The 20,231-nt window shown below is 48.0% G+C and overlaps 2 protein-coding genes across 2 annotated transcripts in view; one reads left to right on the forward strand and one right to left on the reverse strand.

Moving 5' to 3' along the window:
- Window positions 1–20,231, forward strand: part of CYFIP2 (cytoplasmic FMR1 interacting protein 2) — a 103,840-nt gene that overhangs the window by 57,946 nt on the left and 25,663 nt on the right. Inside the window, exons 25-27 of the mRNA XM_090288491.1 lie at window positions 14,270–14,413; window positions 15,925–16,015; window positions 17,094–17,224. Of these exons, the coding sequence (XP_090144617.1) occupies window positions 14,270–14,413; window positions 15,925–16,015; window positions 17,094–17,224 (366 nt within the window). The remainder of the gene's footprint in view (window positions 1–14,269; window positions 14,414–15,924; window positions 16,016–17,093; window positions 17,225–20,231) is intronic.
- Window positions 1,255–4,382, reverse strand: FNDC9 (fibronectin type III domain containing 9). The gene is made up of 2 exons (XM_090289667.1): window positions 4,235–4,382; window positions 1,255–2,271 (listed from the first exon to the last, which is right to left on the reverse strand). The coding sequence occupies exon 2, from the start codon at window positions 2,262–2,264 to the stop codon at window positions 1,572–1,574; it is 693 nt and encodes a 230-aa protein (XP_090145793.1). The 5' UTR covers window positions 2,265–2,271; window positions 4,235–4,382; the 3' UTR covers window positions 1,255–1,571.

Consider the following 20,231-nt stretch of genomic DNA (forward strand, 5'->3'; position numbering starts at 1 on the left):
CGTTGTGGTATCGTCCTGTGACTCTGGGATCTAGGCCTTGTAAATATAAGGGAACTGCAGGCTGGAAGCAGTTGGAAAGGTGAAGTTGTGGAGGAAATCCAGTTGACTGGAGCCAGAACTGAGAAACCTGTCTTCTGTCTCTGCTGCGTTGTTCACACATACACATCCCGACGCTAACTAACTAAACATCCCCCGCGGTGCCTGTTCCAGACATTTATTAAGCACTCACTATAGGCCAGACATGGCTCGATTTTACATGCTGGGGACATATTAGAGATTAAAACAGATATCACCTCCACCCTCCACACCCATGGTGGTGACGGAAACAGTGTTCACAAGGTCCCCCCATCATATGGCATAGGTAGGAGATTCACTTCTTACCCTGGATGGGGGTGTGTGGGAGGACTGACGAACGCCCCTGAAATGGTGAAACGTGTCCACAACAACGCAAAAGTCAACATTTCTCTGGGGCGATGAGGTAAAAATGGCCACCTTGGACCCCATTTTCATGTGAACTTAGAGGAAGAACTGACTAGATAAATATCACGTTGTTAGGAAAGGTAGTCCTCTGGGTCGGGAGCCCTAGATTAGGATGTGTGACAAACCAAGGTGAATTCCCAGCAGTCGGCCCTAAAGGTGGGGCTCAGAAGACCTTAGTATGATGCCGGGAACCCTACAGACAGCATTTTAGGTAGTTCACAGACATGACCTTCCATGCTAGTGACACACACCTCTCCTTTCCATTCTCTTTCATATCTTGTTGATTATATCAAGGAGAAAGATCTGTGTTGGAGCTAACAGGTCTTTAACACTTCTCCGGTGCTTGCGAATCTCCCTTTTTATTGAAGATTAGAAAGTAGGCCTTAAACTTGGAGTCTTTAGTAGGTAATAGTATCTAAGTCAAATTTATCATTTTCTTTTCATTCTATTCTTATGTCTCCTCCATTTATAGCGGGAAGGTGCTGATATTCATTTTTGGAGTAATGTAAGGCTATGTTTTAAAATATGTTTACATTTTTTTAAATGAGTGCATTTAAAAATATTTGCTAATAATAGTAAAGCTAGTATATGGCTTAAAAAATGAAAAGGATGTGTGAGGTAATATGTGACTGCCTGAAAGCTGGAAAACCCTCTAGAGCAAGCCTTCTCCCACCTTTCCAAAACAACCCCCCAACAGGAGAGGAGGCCAGACCCCTTCCTGCCAGAAAGCTGACTGGGACCACAGCTCAGAGAGCCTGCCTTCAACCCCAAAACTGCCTTGAAGTATTGTGTTTTATTTAAGTCATGCAAATTTCATTTTCTACATCATAATATATTCATGTTTAATATTAAAATAACTTAAAATTTCGAACTGCCCCTCCTCAGACGGACACTCCTTAGCGCCCCCTGGGGGCACCTGTTCTCCAGCTTGAGACGCTTTGTCACGGGGCATTTGGGACCAGGAGGTCCATAAGAACACTGGCATTTGAGGGGAGACGTAAGTAGTCCACAGACACATTTTTACAAAGGAACTACTCTGGGGGGGGCTTCATGCTACACGGTGAGGGCTGCCTCCTCCCCACCTCTCACTCCTAAAAACGAGGCTGAATGGCAGGTTGATCACCACCCGCCCACCCAAGGGCACCCGCGTCCCCGGTAGCCTGGTCCTCAGCCTGGTCCTCAGCCTGGTCAGCCTCTGCTTCCGGTTCTGCTCCAGCTCTGGAATCCTTGCGTGGCATCTCCAGCAGAGGGAGCTCATGCTGGTCTTCGTCCTTCTGAGTCAGAGACAGGGCCTCCTCTGGCCACTTCACCAGCCCACTGGCTTCCTCGTTGTGGCCGGCTCTGTAAGACCAGCGAGGCTCGTGGCAGCGGATGCACCAGAACTGGAGGCAGATGAATGCTAAGACGGCCATGAAGCAGGCCAGCAGAATGGACAGCAGGACCCACAAAGAGACTTCGGGGTCCACCAGGGAGCTTCTAGCAGCCAGCGGATTCTTATTCAGAGTGTGGAACATGGTGCAGTGGTGCCTGTAGGGGAAGGTAATCTTCTTGCAGCTGACGCACAGAAAGTAGAAAGTGGACGGGGTGAGGTGGTCCAGCACCACTGAGCTGACGGATTTAGGCACCCTCTCCTCGTGCTGGAAGCTGTGGCGGAGATAGCCAGAGAAGATGCTGCTCCAGCTGCGCCTGTACGTAACATGGTAATAGTCCTCCAGGCAGGGCTCTGAGGACGACCAGGACACGAGGGCTCCCGTGTAAGAAACGTTCCCAACCTTGATGTTCATCCTGATTCTGCAATCAGAATCGAAATAGAGAGTGACTTCCCTGGAGTTAAGCGTTTATTTATGATAATTATAGCCACTGTTTATGGAGCATTCGCAACAGAGACTAATATTGCCTCCATTTTACAGACAAAAAAAAATGGAGGCCAAGAGGCAACGTTACACAAGTAGGGATAGCTACACAACAGCGGGATAGGAGTTCCAGTCGGGTCTTTCTTCTGCCAAAACTGGTGGCCTGCAGACCTAAAAATGATGGGTCCACGTCCCCCAGCCTCATCAGATCCTTTAAATACAACATTGTTCCCAACCCTTATTTAAAAAAGAAGGCCACTGAAAGGAGAAATCAGGACGACCTCAGAGTCTCTGCTTTAGTCACCAGAGGTCTGTGACCTCCAGGTCAGGCAGGTGTTTCGCCTAAAAATCCATCCCTTCTGGACCTCTTGCATCTGCTCCAAGTGCTGGCAGCTCCACCATCTAACTCATTCTGCCTCCCCGTTCTGTTGCCCATGGCGAAAGGTCTGCTTCATCACTGATGGGCAGCTGATTGCTCCCCGAAGCCTCTGAGCTTGTTTTTTGTTGTTGTTTTCAAAGCCAAAGGTACTCAGGAAATTAGTTTCATGTGTCATGACAGCTCTTAATGCCAACAAAACTGCTACTAATTAATACTGCTGGTGCTATAAATGTGCATCATGGTGGTAACCACCAACAGTTAGCGAGTCATGGCTGTGTCACAGGTCATGCTAGGCATGCCACATACAATAATACATTTCCTTTATTCATCAACACACCCTCTGAGCTAGATCCCCATTTTACAGATGAGCAATCTGAGCTGACTCAGCTAATAAGAATCAGACTCAAAGCCACTGAACTGCTGGGTTTTCAAATGCAAGGCGGCTGGGTTTAGTAATAGAATGTTACTGCGCAAAGAGATGCTGGTACGAAGACCCCCTGCTCTTTTTCCAGACAAATCAAATGAGCCCTCTGCAGGTTTCCAGCCCTCTCGCTTTGGGAAGGGAACGCCATCTTCAAGCCTGTTTGTTGCTTTTGAATTCTGTGTATTTCCCCTTCCCTGAATTTCCCCTGATCTAAAATTCCGGGACAGCCATAATCAACCTGTGTATGCTGGGGTACGGGCCTCCCCAGCTCTGCTCTCTGCCCCTCCTGTCACATGAAATACAGAAGGTTTTGTTTCAGGTGGTAATGACACAGTAAAAAACAGTCTGATTTTAACCAGAATCGGATGTTAAGCCAGACTGATTCCTGGTACGAGCTGCTCTCTCCCCTCCCGGCTTCCCTCCGACCTTCTGTTTTCATGCCCGTATTCCTAGAGGAGGTGAGTGATTTTCCTTCAGCCCTTGTTTTTCTTCTCTAAGAATGACAGTGAACTAAAATGCTCAGGAAGGGGAGTAGTTCCTTTGAGAAATTTCCTCCCAGAAAAATGGGGAATGAAAGGGAAGACAGGTGTGCTCAGATCCCTCCAGGGAAGGTCATTTGCGAAGGACACTGCATATATCTTTGCCCTCCCTGCGGGCGGCTCCTCACATCCCCATCCACACGACCCCAGCACCCCATGCAGCTTTATAAATACACTTCTGACCACAGTGAAAGAGCTTCATCCATTACTAAGGGTGTGCAGGCAGCTGCTTCATCAGACCCTTCTGTCAGAGTGATCAGGAATCTGTTTCCTGTCATGGACCTTTTCTCCTGTTTGCCTCCCCTCTGCGCAGGCTGCCTTTGCAGACTGAGCTCCCAACAGCAGGCAGTTTTAACAGCTTTCTGCCAAGATGCTAGCTAGCAGCATCCTCAGCTTTTAGGACCAAATCAGTCTCCCTTATGTATATTTCTTCCTCTGCTTCTGTTTGGAAATTCCCCCAATTTATAGCTATTCATATAACGGTTGCCTGGCCCTCCTCCAAGCAGCGTGAAAGGAAGAGCCATTTCCATTTCCAAGAAGAGCCATTTCTGTCCCTTACCTGATTGATGCTTGCAGAGGATCTGGTTAGAGCGTAGCCCTCAGGGGCAGAGTAGATGCAGGCTTAGGGGATGGTGCCTTTTCCCCTCCTCTGCTCTGGGGTCTCCGGACGTCTCTCTCACCAGCCAGCGTCTGAATAATCCCACTGTCGCCCCCCAATGTTCACATTAGTCATTTCTTCAGATCAGCGTCATTCACCATGGTAACCAGCAGGCATATGTACACATGATGCTTTCAGGGACCAGTCTGAGAGGAGCTCTCATTTATTTGGCAAAATATTAAAATTAATTAATTAATTAAAAAAAATAAAGAAAGCAGACAGTCTGCTACAAACTGATCCTCGGAGTGACACTAATTCTTCCAAGGCTCCTAAATATTCTAACAGGCTTGCTGTTATTGTTGTTATTATTATTATTATTATTATTATTATTTACCCCATCTAGATCCTCTTTGGACAATGGTTTCAAAGGCAAAGATGCCCTTCTCCATTATCCTACAACTAAAACAGTAATTTTATCTCCATTCCACCCCACCACACTCCACCCTCACCTCCTTCCCCACCTCTGTATTCTCTTCTTTATTCTGGTCTGCTGTGGCAGCTATATGACATGGCCAAGACTCTTTCATTCTCTGGGCCTCAGTTCCATCTGTAAAGCTGGGGGCATGGGCTACATCGGTACCTGGGTCTACCCCTGTACAGTTCTGAATTCGTGTCAGGCTTGCTAAGCCATCATGGTAGTTGTACTGGCTTGGTTTGAGTGTCACCCCCCAAAATCCAGATTCACGCCGAACCCCAGAATGTGACCTTAATTAGGATATAGGGTCTTTGTAGAATTGATTAGTTAAGGTTCTCAAAATGCTCTTATAATGGATTTAGAGGGAATCCTAAATCCAATGACTGGTGTCTTTGTAAGAAAAAGGAGAGAGAGATACACAGACAGACAGACACAAAGGGAAGAAGCCATGTAATGACAGAGGCAGGGACTGGAGTGATGCTGCCATAAACCAAGGAACGCCCGGGATCAGGAGGAGCTGGAAGGTGTCTGGGAGGATTCTCCCCTGGAGCCTTCAGAGGGCCTGCTGACACCTTGATGTCAGGCTTCTGGCCTCCAGACTGGAAGAGTGGTGAGATTTCCATTGCATTAAGCCACCACATTTGTGGTAATTTATTATAGCAGCCCCAGGGCTCAGAAACACAGCCTCAGAGTCCTTCTTAACATTAGCATCCTGAGAAGACTGCCTATCAAATCAATCATTTGGAGTTGATACCAGGAATAGAAACTGTTTACCATTCCTGGGTGGGATAATCTCCAAAGTTCCTTTTCTTTCAAGAATCCGGATTTAGCCATTTTCCATTTCCCACAAAGGTCCATCTCCCACCCCCTCCTGTTCCTCTCTGCCTTAAAAGAATACATTGTCACTGTTCTGTTGGAGAGATCACAGGGCATGTCTGAAATAGAGAATAAAGTTCTATATTTTTAAAGCCACCAAGTTTGAGATAACCTGTGACAGCAGCCCTAGCTCAGATAGATGGAACCCTGAATTATTTTACACAAATCACATGTTGTTAAAAGTCAGCTTTTTTCTTCTCGGTTGTTGGCCGAAGTAGCCAGTGAACCCCCAAAGGTCTCCTTGTGATTCCCATCAGTGATAATCAGAAAGCCATGAAGAGTTGTCTGGGGGACCATCCACCCTCCCCTGGCCAAGGGTCTCTGAGGCGTGGAGCCAGGATGTCGGGTGTCTCTTCATTAGACATGCCCCATGGCTTTGCCGTGGCTTCTGTCTCCCCAGGGGCCTGTCCAAATCTGCCGTAATTCGGCTAATGGTGACTCCCCGCAGAGTGTGAAAGCATCCTCTCCACAGAAAGGCCAGTGTGGTAATTTGAAGTGCTTTTTGAAAAGGTTATTTCCAGGGGAATAAAAATACCAGATAAGAGAGTCTGTGGGGTGACAGCATAGAACTCAGGCCTTTGCCACAGAAAAGGAGAATTTATTTCTAATGCTCCTGGATGCCATTTTTAACACTGAGCATTTTTTTTTTTTAATTCTCACCCAAGGATATGTTTATTTATTTGAGAGAGAGAGAGAGAGAGAGAGAAAGAGAGGGAGAGAGAGAGAGAAACATCAATGTGAGGGAAACATTGATCAGTTGCTTCCCATATGCACCCCAACCAAAACCTTGGTATGTGCCCTGACTGGGAATCGAACCTGCAGCCAGTTGTTGTACAGGACAATGCTCCAACCAACTGAGCCCCCCAGCCAGGGTTTATTTGAGAAGTTGAGACACTCAGAACATGAGGCCTTTAAAGTCCTTTGGCTTCACTGATCCTTAGAGAAGGGCTGGCATTCCTCAGGCTGTGCCACAGACTAGTGGCAGACCCAGGACTGGACACTGAGTCTCTGACCAGGGCTCATCCTGCTCCTCTGGGCCATCAGCATTCACCAGCACCCAGCGGAGCCAGTGCAGCGCTTGGTGAATGAGATAAACCGTCTGGGGACACTTGCCTCAGGAGATCACACTCCAGCCACGCTCCTCACCTTCAGGGAGGCCCTTCTGTAGGATCTGCAAGTTGTAGCCTCTACAGCTGGCCAACTGGGCAGTACGTACCAGGAGCAGATTACCGACAGAGGAAACCAGCCAAGAGTAGGGTCCTTGTGCCCTTCCTGAAGGTAGCCATACAGGGGCCACGTGAGGGCTTACCTGGGTCCCAAAGCTCATGAGCACCCAGGGTTCAGCGTGCACGCCCTGAACCCCCCCAGGCTGGGTTCACATCCTGCCTGTGTGGCCTTGGACAAATTCCCTCACTTTGTATAGCTTGGTGAACTCTTGGGTGAAATGCAAATGTCAGTAATACCTGCTTTACAGTGTTGTTGTAACAGCGAAATGAACCCATCGCTACAAAGTGCTGGCTTAGGAAGAGCAGTGATGGTTACTGAGGAGAGGTCAGTAGGTCAGAGCCGTTTCCTGAGTTGGCCATAGCTGAGCCCAGAGGCAGTAATGGGCAGGGTTTACACCCCACATGATGCTTCCTTCCCCCACCTTTTTAAAAATAGCTTTAAAAAACCATGTGCTTATTGTACATAAAAAATATAGAAACGTTCAAAGATGGCAGTCAAACTCATCCAACTCAGAAATAACCATGGAGAATACTTGAGTGCATTTTCGTGTGTTTTCTTATTTTACCCATGCAATGACTCTTTGAGGTAAGCACAAAGGGGTAAACTGAGACTCAGAGCACTTAATCAACTTGACCATTACCACATAGCGAGGTTGTGGCCAAGCAGTGCTCTAAGTCTGGATCTGTTGGTTCCCAAAGCCAGGGTCCTAGATGGCCTCTTTGATGTACTGTCACTTGACTTGTCCCATTCTGTAGTCAACAATAGTGAACAATAGCTCTTACAATAGTGAACAATAGCTCTTTGCCTTGTGGTTTGCTTCTCCTGAGAGATTGAGACCAAAAAAAAAGAAAAAGGGGGGGGTGGGGACAAGCAAGAACCCAACCACCTGAATGTAGTCAACTTGGAAGCAGGGAAGACATCAGACATGTTTGGAGAAATACAGTTAGCAAGTATTTTCCCTTCTGGGATGAAGCATACCTGCCTGAGCCTGAGAAGTCTGTCCCTTCAGGTTAGGGCTGATATTAAATATAAGAAAAACCTTTAGCAACTGGTTCAGTAATCAAAATTATTATATGAGGCAAAACTTGAAATAGTACATTCTCTAAGTAAAGTCAGTTATATAGACTATCCTACGACTGCCTTCCAAGTGATTCGGGTTGTGGCACAAATCAGTCTTTCAATGATATCAATAATTTCCTTGTAATTTTCAGCCTTTAGAAAGTGTTAGTGTAGTCCTCACTAGCTACGTGATGCCCCGAAGGCATGATTTGACCTCAGGGAAATCCATTACACTCCTGCAATACCTTCCCCATTAAGTCATTGTCCTCAGGGGCATTGCTGCAGCTACCTGGGTATATCCTAGCTGGGTCCACGCCTGGGTACCAGCTCTTCCCAGGAGGCCTAACCAGGGGAGTCTGCCTCGGTCCTGCTGACACCACCAGCAGCAGCAACACCCACTTGCCTGCTGCAACCCTTACGTATGTCCGCATGGTCCCACTCCCAGGCTACACCTTAGTTATCCACCATCCAGAGAATTCCGTGATTTTCACAGTTGGTACATATGTCCGAATATCATCTTGTATTTCACCTCAGGCAAGTAGCTTCACTTAGATTCCTTCTCTGCCAAATGGGGATGATTGCACCTGCCTTACCTGGTGTAATAAACTGATAATGGCTTCCAAAGAGATCACGTCCTAATCCCGGAACTAGCGAATGTTACTTGAGTTGGGGAAAGGGCTTTGTAGAGGTGGTTAAGTAAAGGATTTTATGTTAGGAAGATTATCCTGGGTTACCAAAATGGATCCTAAATGCCACCACAAACGTCCTTATGAGAAGGGAGGCAGAGGGAGGTTACACATACAGAGGAGAAGAGCAGATCTTAGCACAGGTGTTTGAAGATTGGAGTGGTGGAGCCACAACCCAAGGAATGCTGGCGGCCCCCAGAAGCTGGAAGATGCAAAGGACCAATTCGTCTCTAGAATCTTTGCAAGAAGTGTGGCCATGCTGACATGATTTCGGCCCAATGATTCTGATTTTGGAGTTTGGATTCTAGAACTACGAGAGAGTAAATTTCTGTTGTGAACCACCAGGTTTGCAGTACTTCGCAACAGCAGCCACAGAAAATGAAGGCACCTGGGTAGTTAATCAAGGAATTATTAGGTGAAAACATTTATAAACAGAGTAGCATTATACACCTGTGTATCTTATTTATTATATTAGATTTTTTTTAAGTGATGACATTTGGTTTCCTTCAAAAATTTACTATTGGAGTGTTGGTATGGTACCTCTGAACAGGAAGGCTCGTTTTCTGTTCTTGCCTTCTCCAAAAGACTGAATTCCAAAGACAAGAAAGGAGTATTGTTTCCTGAGGTCTGTACAGCAGCTGCCTTGAATCTTTCAGCCTCTTAGCTGAGAAGACGAACACAGAACCCAGCTGCAGGAGACCCAGCCCTACAGCTCACTAGACATCAAAAAGGGGTGGACAAATATATCAGCAGTTTCCCCTGTGCCCTAGCAATGGATTTGAACCTGTAACTCAGGAGTTATCAGTCCTTGATACATCTCACACTGTGATCTTTCCTGATGTTGCTGTTTTACTCATTTATCTGCAGTGGCTTCAGAGTTGAGTTGCAGCTTGCTCTCTGAACCTCATTAGAGCTCTGTGTTTTCGTGTGTGGGCTGATGGTATTCAAATTGCTGGAGGAACATTAGAGAAATTGTAACTAAAACAGGATATTAGGAACTATTTTAATTCTTCTTGGGATTGCTGAAAGCAGCAGTTTTGATACCAAAAAGCAGAGATACAAATTGCTTGCAAATTCAGTTCACTAAGTAAATAGGTCTCATCGTTTGGGGTCCCTGGTCCTGTTTACCATCTAGTGAAAGATAGAGGCCTTAGGACTAAAAGCCCATGTACCCCACTTGAAAATAGTTTAAATGGTAGCTTGTATATTATGTATGCTTTATCACAATTTTTAAAAGGTCCATATACAGATAATATAGTGCCCAGGACCTGCCAGATCAAATTCACTGTATTTTATTCTCTCCTTAAAATACTGTTTTGCCTTAAAAAAAAAAAAAAAAATTATGTCACATTAATAAGATGGCTCTAATTCCTGAATCAGGGTTGTTTATTTCTTAAGATCTCATAAAATGATCTATTTTGTGAATTGTGGATTGCTCTAGCTAGTTTAGCTTGATTTTCAAAATGAGCCATCCTAAACATAATTTTATTTCTAAGGTGGGCCCCTGGGTTGTAACCTGAGTAAATTAGCAGGATCAGTTCAGTACAAGAAATGTGTAGCAATTTTCCAGTGTCTCAAGTCTTGTGTTCCTGTCTTTCTTTGCCCAACCTCAGAAAATGCCCAGGCTCCCATATTCCCACATTTTCTCAATAGGGGTCAGCCTCCTATTGAGCCAGCAGGTCAGACGGGTGCCCTCCGGGGGTGTGTGCGCATGGACTTTTCAGCATGGGGTGTGTTTTTTCTTGCATGGGTGTGGTGTATTTGGGGGGTTGGGAGTGAGGGGTGCTTGTTCACTTAGAAGGATTTTAATTCTGCTCAATTCATGCTGGTCCTTCTTGAGCTTGGGTGATCAGCTGAGGCTTCGACTCCTGCTCTAGACCAGAATCCAAGACTGATGTAGAAACGCCCACAAGACGCTGCCAGTGTGCATTGAGCACCCCTTTGTGTGTGGTAAAGCAATTCCAAAATTATTATTCTCCTCTGTCTAGAACCGGGGAGGGTTGTTGACCCCTCTGTATATTTTTGTTTGTGCTTGCCAGGAAGTGCTAAGGAAAACAGTACTAGGAGCTCCCTGCGTGGGAGTGAGGGGTAAGAAGACTCTAGGAAGGGCGAGCATCCAGGAGGACCTCGCTGGAGCTTGCTCCTCTGAAGGAAGTGTTCATCACAGCTCCTCCAGCCCTCAGCCCCGGGCAGGCCCCCTTCTAACAAGCCTGTGCCCTGTTTCTCAGCTTCTTCCTCTCCAACGCCTGCCGCAGGGGGAGCCTCTACCCAGCAGCCTGTGGTTAGACGGTTCCTATTTTTGTAACGCTGTAACTATTAAGCAAAATCTGCATTTTGGGGGACATTTCATTAGCTGGTCCCCACTTTGTCCTCTGTCACATTCCCACGTGGGACATCCACTGTGTTGTGTATAATTGCCCCTCACGAAGGCACTTCTCTCTTCGCATTCAGAGCATCATTACTGATGGGGGAAATTTGACCAGGAGGCTGTATCTCCCTGCCTTCACTTACCAAATTAGCAAACAAAGCAGCAGGAATGGCTGTTATTGCAATAAGCACTTCCAGTGTGTCAGGCACCATGCTGAGTAGTTTATATCTATTCTCTCATTTAAACCTCCAACAGCCTTATTGCAGTTGGTGTTATCTTCACCGAGGGAAAACCAAAGCTAAGAGAGGTTAAGTAATTTGCTCAAGATCATCTAGCTAGTAAATTCATGGACCTGGAATTTGAACTCAGGTGAGCCCGCCCTGTTTATAACTATAGACTCAGACAAAGCAAGAAAAGAAGTCATAGAATCACAGAAAAAAATAAAGAAGCTGATTACTTTTAGCCTCCTCCAGAGATAAGCATTGGAAATCACCTTCTGCTCAGAAATGCCTTTTATAGGATATCTGAAAGGAGGTGAAGGAGAAGTGTTCAGAGCTTTACTAGATTCAGGAGAAGCCTAGAGTGTGTGGTGTGGGTGGGGGAATGGAAGGGAGGTGGCAGCCCACATCCTGTGTGTGCCCCTCGGGCCTGTGAGCAGAGCCCTGTCACCACTCCATGCCTGTGCAGGCTCGGGCTGCAGTCCTCTTCAAGAGAAAATTACATTGAGGTTTTTGTTTTTTAATCTTTGAAAGAAAAATATCAGGAGGTAAATTAGGCGCTGGTATAGCCCAGTGGATTTCTTAATTTACCTTTATATTGACATATAATCAGATATAGTGAAATGCACTTAGCTCTGGCTGGTATAACAAGAATACCATCAACTGGATGGCTGAAACAGCACTTATGTATTGCTTAGAGGCCAGGAAGCCAAAGTCAAGGTGCCAGCAGATCTGTTGTCTGGTGAAAGCCCACTTTCTGGTGTGCAGATAGATAGCCTTGTTCTCACGGTATTTCACACAATGGGGGTTTGGGGGAAGCTCTGGAGTCTCTCCTTACAAAGGCACTAATCCCATTCATGAGGCCCCCACCCTTATGATTTAATGACCTCCCAAATGTCCGCCACATAGGGGTTAGGATTTCAACATAGGAAGTTGACTCAATCCATAAATGCACAGATAAGGGTTCCTCTAGTTTCATGAATTTTGACAAAATGCATACGTCTGCGTAATCAACAACCCAGCAACCTGTAGGGCATATCCATCACCTAGAAGGTTCTCTCATGCCCATTGCTAGTCATCTTCCTCCAACAACAGTAAGCCATGGGTCCTTTGGAGTTTACTATATACTCCTCATCCTGAACCACAGAAACGGGTGAATACAGAATGGAGCTTTGAGAGCAGGGCCAGAACCGAGATGCACTCATGAGGAGTATGAGCCAGCCCCGTTCGACAGGGTGGCCTGTTACAGACAGTGCCATGGCTTGCTGCAAACACAGAACATTATGTGGCCTGGCCCCCATGGGTGGCTACATCAAACTCCACAATTCATATACTTCCAGGATTTGCTGAACATCAACTTGAGTGAGCACTATGTTTTCGGCGAGTGATATTTCCTCCCCTGCATAAACCATTCCTGCCCCGTAACACTTAGAAACCCTTTAGGAGCCTCATTAAATACACCCACCAGGTTCAGGCCGAGTCGGCTATGGCAGCACGTTGGTGCTGAATGTGGAGCCACACTCTGTCACGTCTTGAGCCTCCGCACACGCAGGCATTAGCTCACCAGATGAACTGTCATTCAGCCTGTGAGTGGGTGTCCTGACTCCTCACCCGTCCTTACTGTCAGTGGGTTTCCCAGTTGTGGTCTTCTTGTATCCTTGTTATCAGAGGGCACTGCAATTATGATGCTTGTTTGGTAAAGTTTAGAAGAATCCGTTTATACGAAAACATACTTAATGCAAAACCCAGGCAGAACGTAATTCAGTCTTCCCTTGATGGCTCCGGAGGGATTGAGAATCGTGCAGTCCTCCGAAAGCATCCTTACAGTGCCTGTTCCATTCGTGCAGTCTTCCTCACTAGCCAGCCAGTAGAGAATTTCAGCTAGTAGAACTTCCGATGGGGTCTTCCTGTATTTGCCTGGTTTACGTTCAAGATTTTTAAAATTCCAGGCAGGAAAACTACACTCATCACTAAGCTTTGAAGTGAAGCCTTATCTAAAAAAGTGGGTTCTAATAGAATTCAGTTCCAGGGTCCACCATTGGTAAGTAGAGGTGAAGCACATGGGCTTTGGAATCTGACCACCTGGGTGCAGATCAGGGCCGTTACTTAGGAACTGTGTGACCTTGAGCAAGCTACTTACCACCCGGAGTCTCAGTTTCCTTATCTGTGAAATGAGGCTAAGGAGGGTCCGTGGATCCAATGGGAACACACGTGGAGGGGGCTCTGTAAGTCACAGCATTTCAAAGCAAAGTCAGAGACAACTTTGGGGTAACCAAATGAGAGCAATTTAGGGACCTCTATTTTGGTCATATACCCTCAGACAGCATTTTAAAGAAATCGCATTACCTCATTGGGGGATTTATGGGAGGTTCTGAGGAAGATGGAGGTGGCCAGTCAGTGGTCAGGGCCCTGAGCCCCCAACCAGCACCGAACAGAGCAGTTCTGCTTTTGTCTGGGTCACGTATTAGTTCCTGTGACGTCTTCCCTTTAGGCTGCTACTCAAAAGGGCAGGAAACCCTGGATTTAATCCATCCCCCTCGTTTCATAGATGAGGAAACTGATCTCCCCACACACTCAGCAGAGGTCTCCTGACTCCCAGGTCTGTTCGTTCCCAAGACCCCACCCTGCTATGGATGGAGGCAACTAAGAGGAGAAGGATGGAGACATTGTTGAATCAGCGATTGAGTTTTCATGTGATTCTCCCAGCTGGTTTCTGGTACCGAAAATGTCTCCAAAGAAAGAAAGTCATCAGTTTTACCCCTACCCCTTAGTTCAGTTTATAAAAGTCCTGGCTTGTGTGTGGACAGGTGTGGGTAGCAGGAGTCTCTGTAAAAAAGGTATTGCCTGGAAGTTCTTTCTCCTCTTCCATTGGGGAACCGACTGCTCTATCTAGTGACCTTTGCTCCACTGGCCACACCTTTCTCCATGGCCAGCATCTTGCAAACACACGTGCAGTGGTCCCCAGTGAGAGCGCGAAGGTGACGTCAGGTTTCTGTCCTTCCTGTCAGTGAAACATCTCCCGCCAGGACGCAGGCCGGCGTCCACTCAGTCCTCAGCCGCTGATTTGGCACATCCTCTGTTTTCCAGCCTCTCAACATCGCCTACAGCCACATCTATAGCTCCTACAGGAACTTCGTGGGGCCCCCTCACTTCAAGACCATCTGCAGGCTCCTGGGTTACCAGGGCATTGCCGTGGTCATGGAGGAGCTGCTGAAGATCGTCAAGAGCTTGGTAAGGACGGGCCACCGTGGGCCTGGGACATGCCCAAGTGGGGTTGATAGGAACGAGATCTGCTGTCACTTTTTACCTGACCTGTGAAATCAAGACACTTCAGCTGTGTCTATAGGGATTACCCAGGGAGTTCTTGGTCCTTATCCCTTGATTTCTGTGACCTGTCACTCTGTTACATTTCCGTGCTCCTTTTGACTTGTGGATGGGCCTCTTCATTTTCTGTCCCCGAACTTACTGCATGTGCTCAATGACTGAACTCAGCAATCCTGACATTGACCTTTAGGGCCTAGTAATGACTGTTCGTAGTCCCCTCCTGAGCTGTGTTATCAAACTTCAGCATGGCAAACCCATGACACGTGCTACCATTTCGCCTCCCGTGGCAGACATCTCGCCTCAATCACGAAGCTTCTTCCCCTTGGCCTTTATTACTAAATGTTGCTCCCAGTAGGGCACAGGCCTCAAGTGAAAGGTGTATCCCTTCATTACCATTCTATCTCTGCCCCAAGGGTGGTCACCTGAACCTTCATTTAATTCCCCACAGCAGTGTTGAAGCAAGATTTTCCTGAAAGTTTGAGATGACAAGAGAAAAATCAAAAAGTAATGTATAACCAGGAATGGCAGACAGGATTCACGGGTTAACTCCAGTTCTCTGGCAGCAGCTGTATGGGGCCATGGATCAGGAACTGTGAAGCTAAATCCAGAGTCAAGCAGGAAAATGTGGCAATTGATTAAAGCTGTCTGGACCCAGGAGGCCTCAGTGTGCTTTGATTTTTTATGTGTAAAGAAGAAAATGTGTCCCAGTCTCCACAGCTCCCTGGCCCCATGTCATTTTAGCTCTTAGTCTGGATCTGAGGTCAGCACCCCAACCCCAGGAAGGACGCCGTACCTAGAAGCTGCCCTCCTTAAAGTCTGTAAGCCTGATGGAGTAATGAGAAAACCCCCTTTTCTGTCCTAAAAAGGCCCATGTCCTCTTATAAAGGACACTGGGGCTGTCCCCCATCTTTAGAAGAGAACCTGCCCATCCTATCAGGGAATAGACCCTCACTGTCTTAGTCAGCTCAGGCTGCTATAACAAATATGCCACAGATTGGAAGTTGTAAACAACATGCTTATTTCTCACAGTTTTGGAGGCTAGACGTCCAATTTCGGGGCAAGCGTGGTCAGGTTCTGGGTGAGGGCCCTCCTCCTAGTTCACAGGTGGCTGCCTTCTGACCATGTCCTCAAGTGGCAGAAAGACATCATCTCTCTCGTATCTCTTCTTATAAGGGCACTGATCCCATCCTGCGGCTCCACCCTCATGACTGATCACCTCCCAAAGGCCCCATCTCCAAATACCATTGTCTTGGGGATTAGGGTTTCAACATATGAATTTGTGGGGGACACATTCAGTCCATCGCCCTTACCCCAGGTTTCAACTGAACCCCCGTGCACCCTGTAGCCCAGCGTTCGTCCCGGAGATGTACCCACTCAGCAACGGTGGTTGATTTCATCTTGTCTTCTTATTTCCTCAGCTCCAAGGAACCATTCTCCAGTATGTGAAAACACTGATCGAGGTGATGCCCAAGATATGCCGCTTGCCCCGGCATGAGTATGGCTCCCCAGGTTGGTGACGGGGAACCAGGGGCAGGGGTGGGCATAGGAGAATAATCCAAACCCCTCCCGCGGTGGGAAGGGGGCTCCAGCCACCCACCTTGGCGTGCTGGCTTTTCTAACAGGCCGGCAAGCTGGCAGAACTCTGGGTTTGCATCCTCCCTCTGCCACTAGCTAGACAGATAGCCTTGAACCTGTCTGGTCCCTCTGGACAGTAGTAGGGTCTCCCATCAGCCTAGGTAAGTGATGCCTGCCGGACCCACCTCCCAGGCAGAACAGGACTGCAGATGAAGAGCATGAAATTATATACTAGTCAGGTTTCCCTGGACAGGTCTCCACCGGCTCAGCACCTCTAGGAGTCCTTCCTCCATGTGCCAGATGGAGGGGCTAGTGCCCCAGTGGCCTTTCTAAAGTGACTCAGGAAACGGGAGTTTTTGCCATTTGAACTCTGGGCAGAGAAATGGTTCTTTCCTTCCCTCACAGTCAGGGGAGCAGGGACTGAATCGGGGCCTGGGGAATACAGAAAGATGGAGGCCAAGAGTTTGGCACCTGGTATTTTTTTCCAGAAACCAGGATGCCAGGTGCCAGGTCGTATGATTCACAAAGGGAAAGGGCTGAAGCTGAAAGCTCTGGTTTTCAGTCCCAGCTGCCCCATGTGCTAAGCTGTGTGACCCTGGGCATGCCTCTTACCCTCTCTGAGCCTCATCTGAAAACCAAGCAATAGTGCCTAGTTTGTGGTGGTGTTAGAGTATTAAAGGAGGTATTCCTGATCAAGTCCTTAGCACAGTATCTAACACCAATAAATGTTGATTCATGTCATTATGAAGAATTCGGGTGACTTTTTGGAGGGACTGGGGAAGACCCAGGGCTGCTCGGTTTGTGAGTGTGTTTTGTTTTCTTCCAAAAAATACTAGAACTAGCCTCCTGATCTTTCTCTAGCACTGAGCCTGAAAGGAACCTTTCCCTGGGCCTGCAGGTTTAGCCTTTTGCTGCCGTGAGGCAGGTGCGGGGCTGCTGTTTGGCTGGAACTTCCCCTTAACCCAGCTGAGCCTTGTCAACTTCCCGCTGACCATCCCCCTCCCTCCCCCAGGGATCCTGGAGTTCTTCCACCACCAGCTGAAGGACATCATTGAATATGCAGAGCTCAAAACAGATGTGTTCCAGAGCCTGAGGGAAGTGGGCAATGCCATCCTGTTCTGCCTGCTTATAGAGCAAGCGCTGGTGAGTCCTGAGCCCCAAGGGGAGCGTCCCGAGCTGGGAGGGACACAAGGCCCCTGTGCCGCACCTGCCCGGGGGCCCTGCAGCACAGACTCATGCTTTCGCACTCTGGGGTTCTCACTCCTCCATCCCATTCAGACTCCTCCCGCCATGCAAGTGCCCGGAGAAACACAGGTCCCACCCACCCGGCTTCAGCTGGGAGTCTTAATTTTCCCCTCAGTCGTTAAACAAATAATGACTCCTTGGCTGCCCCAGGACTGGCGTTGTCTTTGTGGACATAGTAGCCAGTCCCTGCTTCGACAGTAGTAGGGAGCCCCACGCTGAGCTGTATTTGCACTGAAGTGATGTGTTCACAATTACAGCAAGTGCCATGAGGGATGAGTGCCGGGCTTCATGGCAACATAGACCCGAGGACCTGGTGTGCTCTTGGGGGTGAGGGAGGACTTCCCTGAGGAGGTGACCTGCAGAATGACCAGGAAGTCGCCTGGCAGAGAGTCAGGCATGCTCCAGGCCGAGGGAAGAGTGTTTAGTCTTATCTTCATTTGTTGTGATGGGAGACAGCGATTCTTCCCTAGAGGGCAATTAAAGGTGAAAGGAGATAATGCATGTCAAGCGCATACGGTAAGAACTCAATAATTGGTCAGAGTTATCCCCTCCAGACACAGAACAAGCCACTGTGTACCCCACAACTGTTGGCCCACCTTTGCCAGCCCTCGTGGCTCATCGCAGAGGCTGCACTCTGCACGTTCTTCCCAGCACCCCCTCCCCCACTGTCTCCGCTCCTCTGCGTGGCCCGGTCCACAGGTGGGCCCAGCCTGACTGATGGCCCGGGGTAGCTGGTGCAGCCGGAGCTGCGGGAGGAAATGGGGAGAGATGTCGCTGTGGGGGTGCACGATCCTCAGGACACAGCGGGAACCTGGGCGTCCACCCCGTGTTTATCTCTGTACATGGCAATGATGGCCTGCTTGTTGCCTGGTGCAGTTCCTGGTGGCCGGTAAATGGCCAGGCACAAGAGAGACAGATTATGGCTGTTTTTATTCCGAGAGGGAGGCGATGGAAGAAGAAAATAACCAGAGATTGCGAGTGCAGGTGGCGGTCCGTGCTGTGAAGCTGCAGCAGGGAACCGGGACAAGCAGAGAGGGGTGGCTGTCGGGAGAGGATGAGTTTGGTGTCTTTAAGAAAAAGAAGGAACCCCAGCGAGCTGGAGTGGGGAGGGTCAGGGGATGACGCAGGAGCTGAGGTCTCGGTGTCGGAGTGGGTGGCCGCAGTCCCTGGCCATCGGGGAGGTCTGACTGACTTTTTTTTAAGGCCGTTTGGCTGTGGGGAGAAGAACTGAACCGGGAGGTGGGTGAGGGGCAAGGCCATTTGCAGTTTGCACAGCCCAGGGCTCATCTTGCAGGCAGGAGGCTTGGGGAGAGGGGAGAGGAGGGGAGACTCGGGAAAGAGGCAGAACAAGGTAGAGAGCGAGGAAGCCCTGATAGCAAGAGCTCAGTGTAAAAGGCCTAGAAAGTTCTCGCCCCCGGTTGTCTGGCAGGCAGCTCACTCCATGCCTCAGGGTCCCCACCCAGCAGGAGGGACATGTAGTCACCGGAAAGTCTGAAATGTGCTGCTTTGCTCGTCCTCCACGAGGAGTAATTGCCTCCTTGTTCCCCATGAAATGGATTCTCAAGACAGCAAAATGCTCCTCTTCTTAGTAATAGGTTTTTAAGGTGGCTCAGTGGGCCCGGGTTGCCATGGCAACTTAGCCTTCAGGAGTCACAGGGATGAGATCAGTAGGAAACACTGCTCTGCTCAAGGCCTCAGGAAGATGAGAAGATGCTCCCAGGGGTGGAGGTGGGGGAGGGGGCCCCCAAGCCTCAGGTCCTGGGTGTCTCCTGTTAGCACCTCCTGAGCATCAGTTAAGCTTCCCCTGTGCAGACCCTGACCAGGCTACTAGAAAAGGGAAAATGTTCTCAGGCCGCCTGCCTGGGTGGTCTCTTGCATATATCACCGAGGACAACAGGAAAGTCAGGGTCAAAGACCTTCAGAGCTGAGGGAGACCCCAACCCCCTCTGTTCATAAGAAAGAAAATGGTGAACCAGAGAGGGGAGCCCCCCTCCCAAGGTCACACAGCAGCAGAGGTGGAAAAATGAAGGCAGAGGTTTTCAGTACAGTTCCCAGTCCTGGGGAGGTGGGGGCGGGCACATAGCGAAGGTCAGGGCTCCCCAAAGCTGTGCACTCTGCTTTCTACTTAGACAGCTATGGGAAATTTCCAAGCTAAGACACTTTCTAAGATTAGAATGAGGCATGAATGAGCTTTTTGGAGCTTCTTTATGAAGCTGAAATTACATAAATATTTAAATGACACATCAAAAATTGTTCTCATTAAAGAGGGAAACTAATAACAAAAAAGAAAGGAAGCAAGGAAGGAGGAAGGAAAGGAGGGAGGGAGGAGGAGAGACGAAGAAGGAAGGAAGGGAGGAAGGAGTGTGACTTAATGCCCACCCCATGGGGCAGGCCTGTGTAAACTGTGGAGCACTCATTCTTATGGGGGACTCTGAAGCAGTTAAAAAGAATAAGATACTAAAGTAGCTCTGTGCGTACCAGCATAAGAAAATGGTGGAAGTCATCTTATTGAGTGGAAAAAGAGCTAGTCCCAGGACAAGACACACATTAGGAGGCCACACATGTAAAATAAATAAAAAATATGAAAACCCATAAAGAATGCTACATGAAAAAAACCCTACAAAAAAAGCATAAGAGTTTAGTCATTTTCTCTATGTATCAAGGAGGAAACCGGGATTAAAGGTCAGTAGGGACTTTACTTTTCTCTGGAATGTCTGGTATTTTACAAGAAAAGCATATTCGTGTAGTATTACTGAAATAAAAGTAAATATGAAAAATAGGAGTAGTACATAATAGTTTTAGAAAACCTGGAAGGATACTGAAAAGTGCAAAGTGAGATGTCTTGCCCAGTTTTCTTTGGTATCATCTGTCTTTTTCGAATAGATTTGCAGAGTTCTTTCTGGTT

Source organism: Furipterus horrens, unplaced genomic scaffold (assembly GCF_987537825.1).
Source record: "Furipterus horrens unplaced genomic scaffold, mFurHor1.1.pri manual_scaffold_10, whole genome shotgun sequence".
Classification (NCBI taxonomy): Eukaryota; Metazoa; Chordata; class Mammalia; order Chiroptera; family Furipteridae; genus Furipterus; species Furipterus horrens.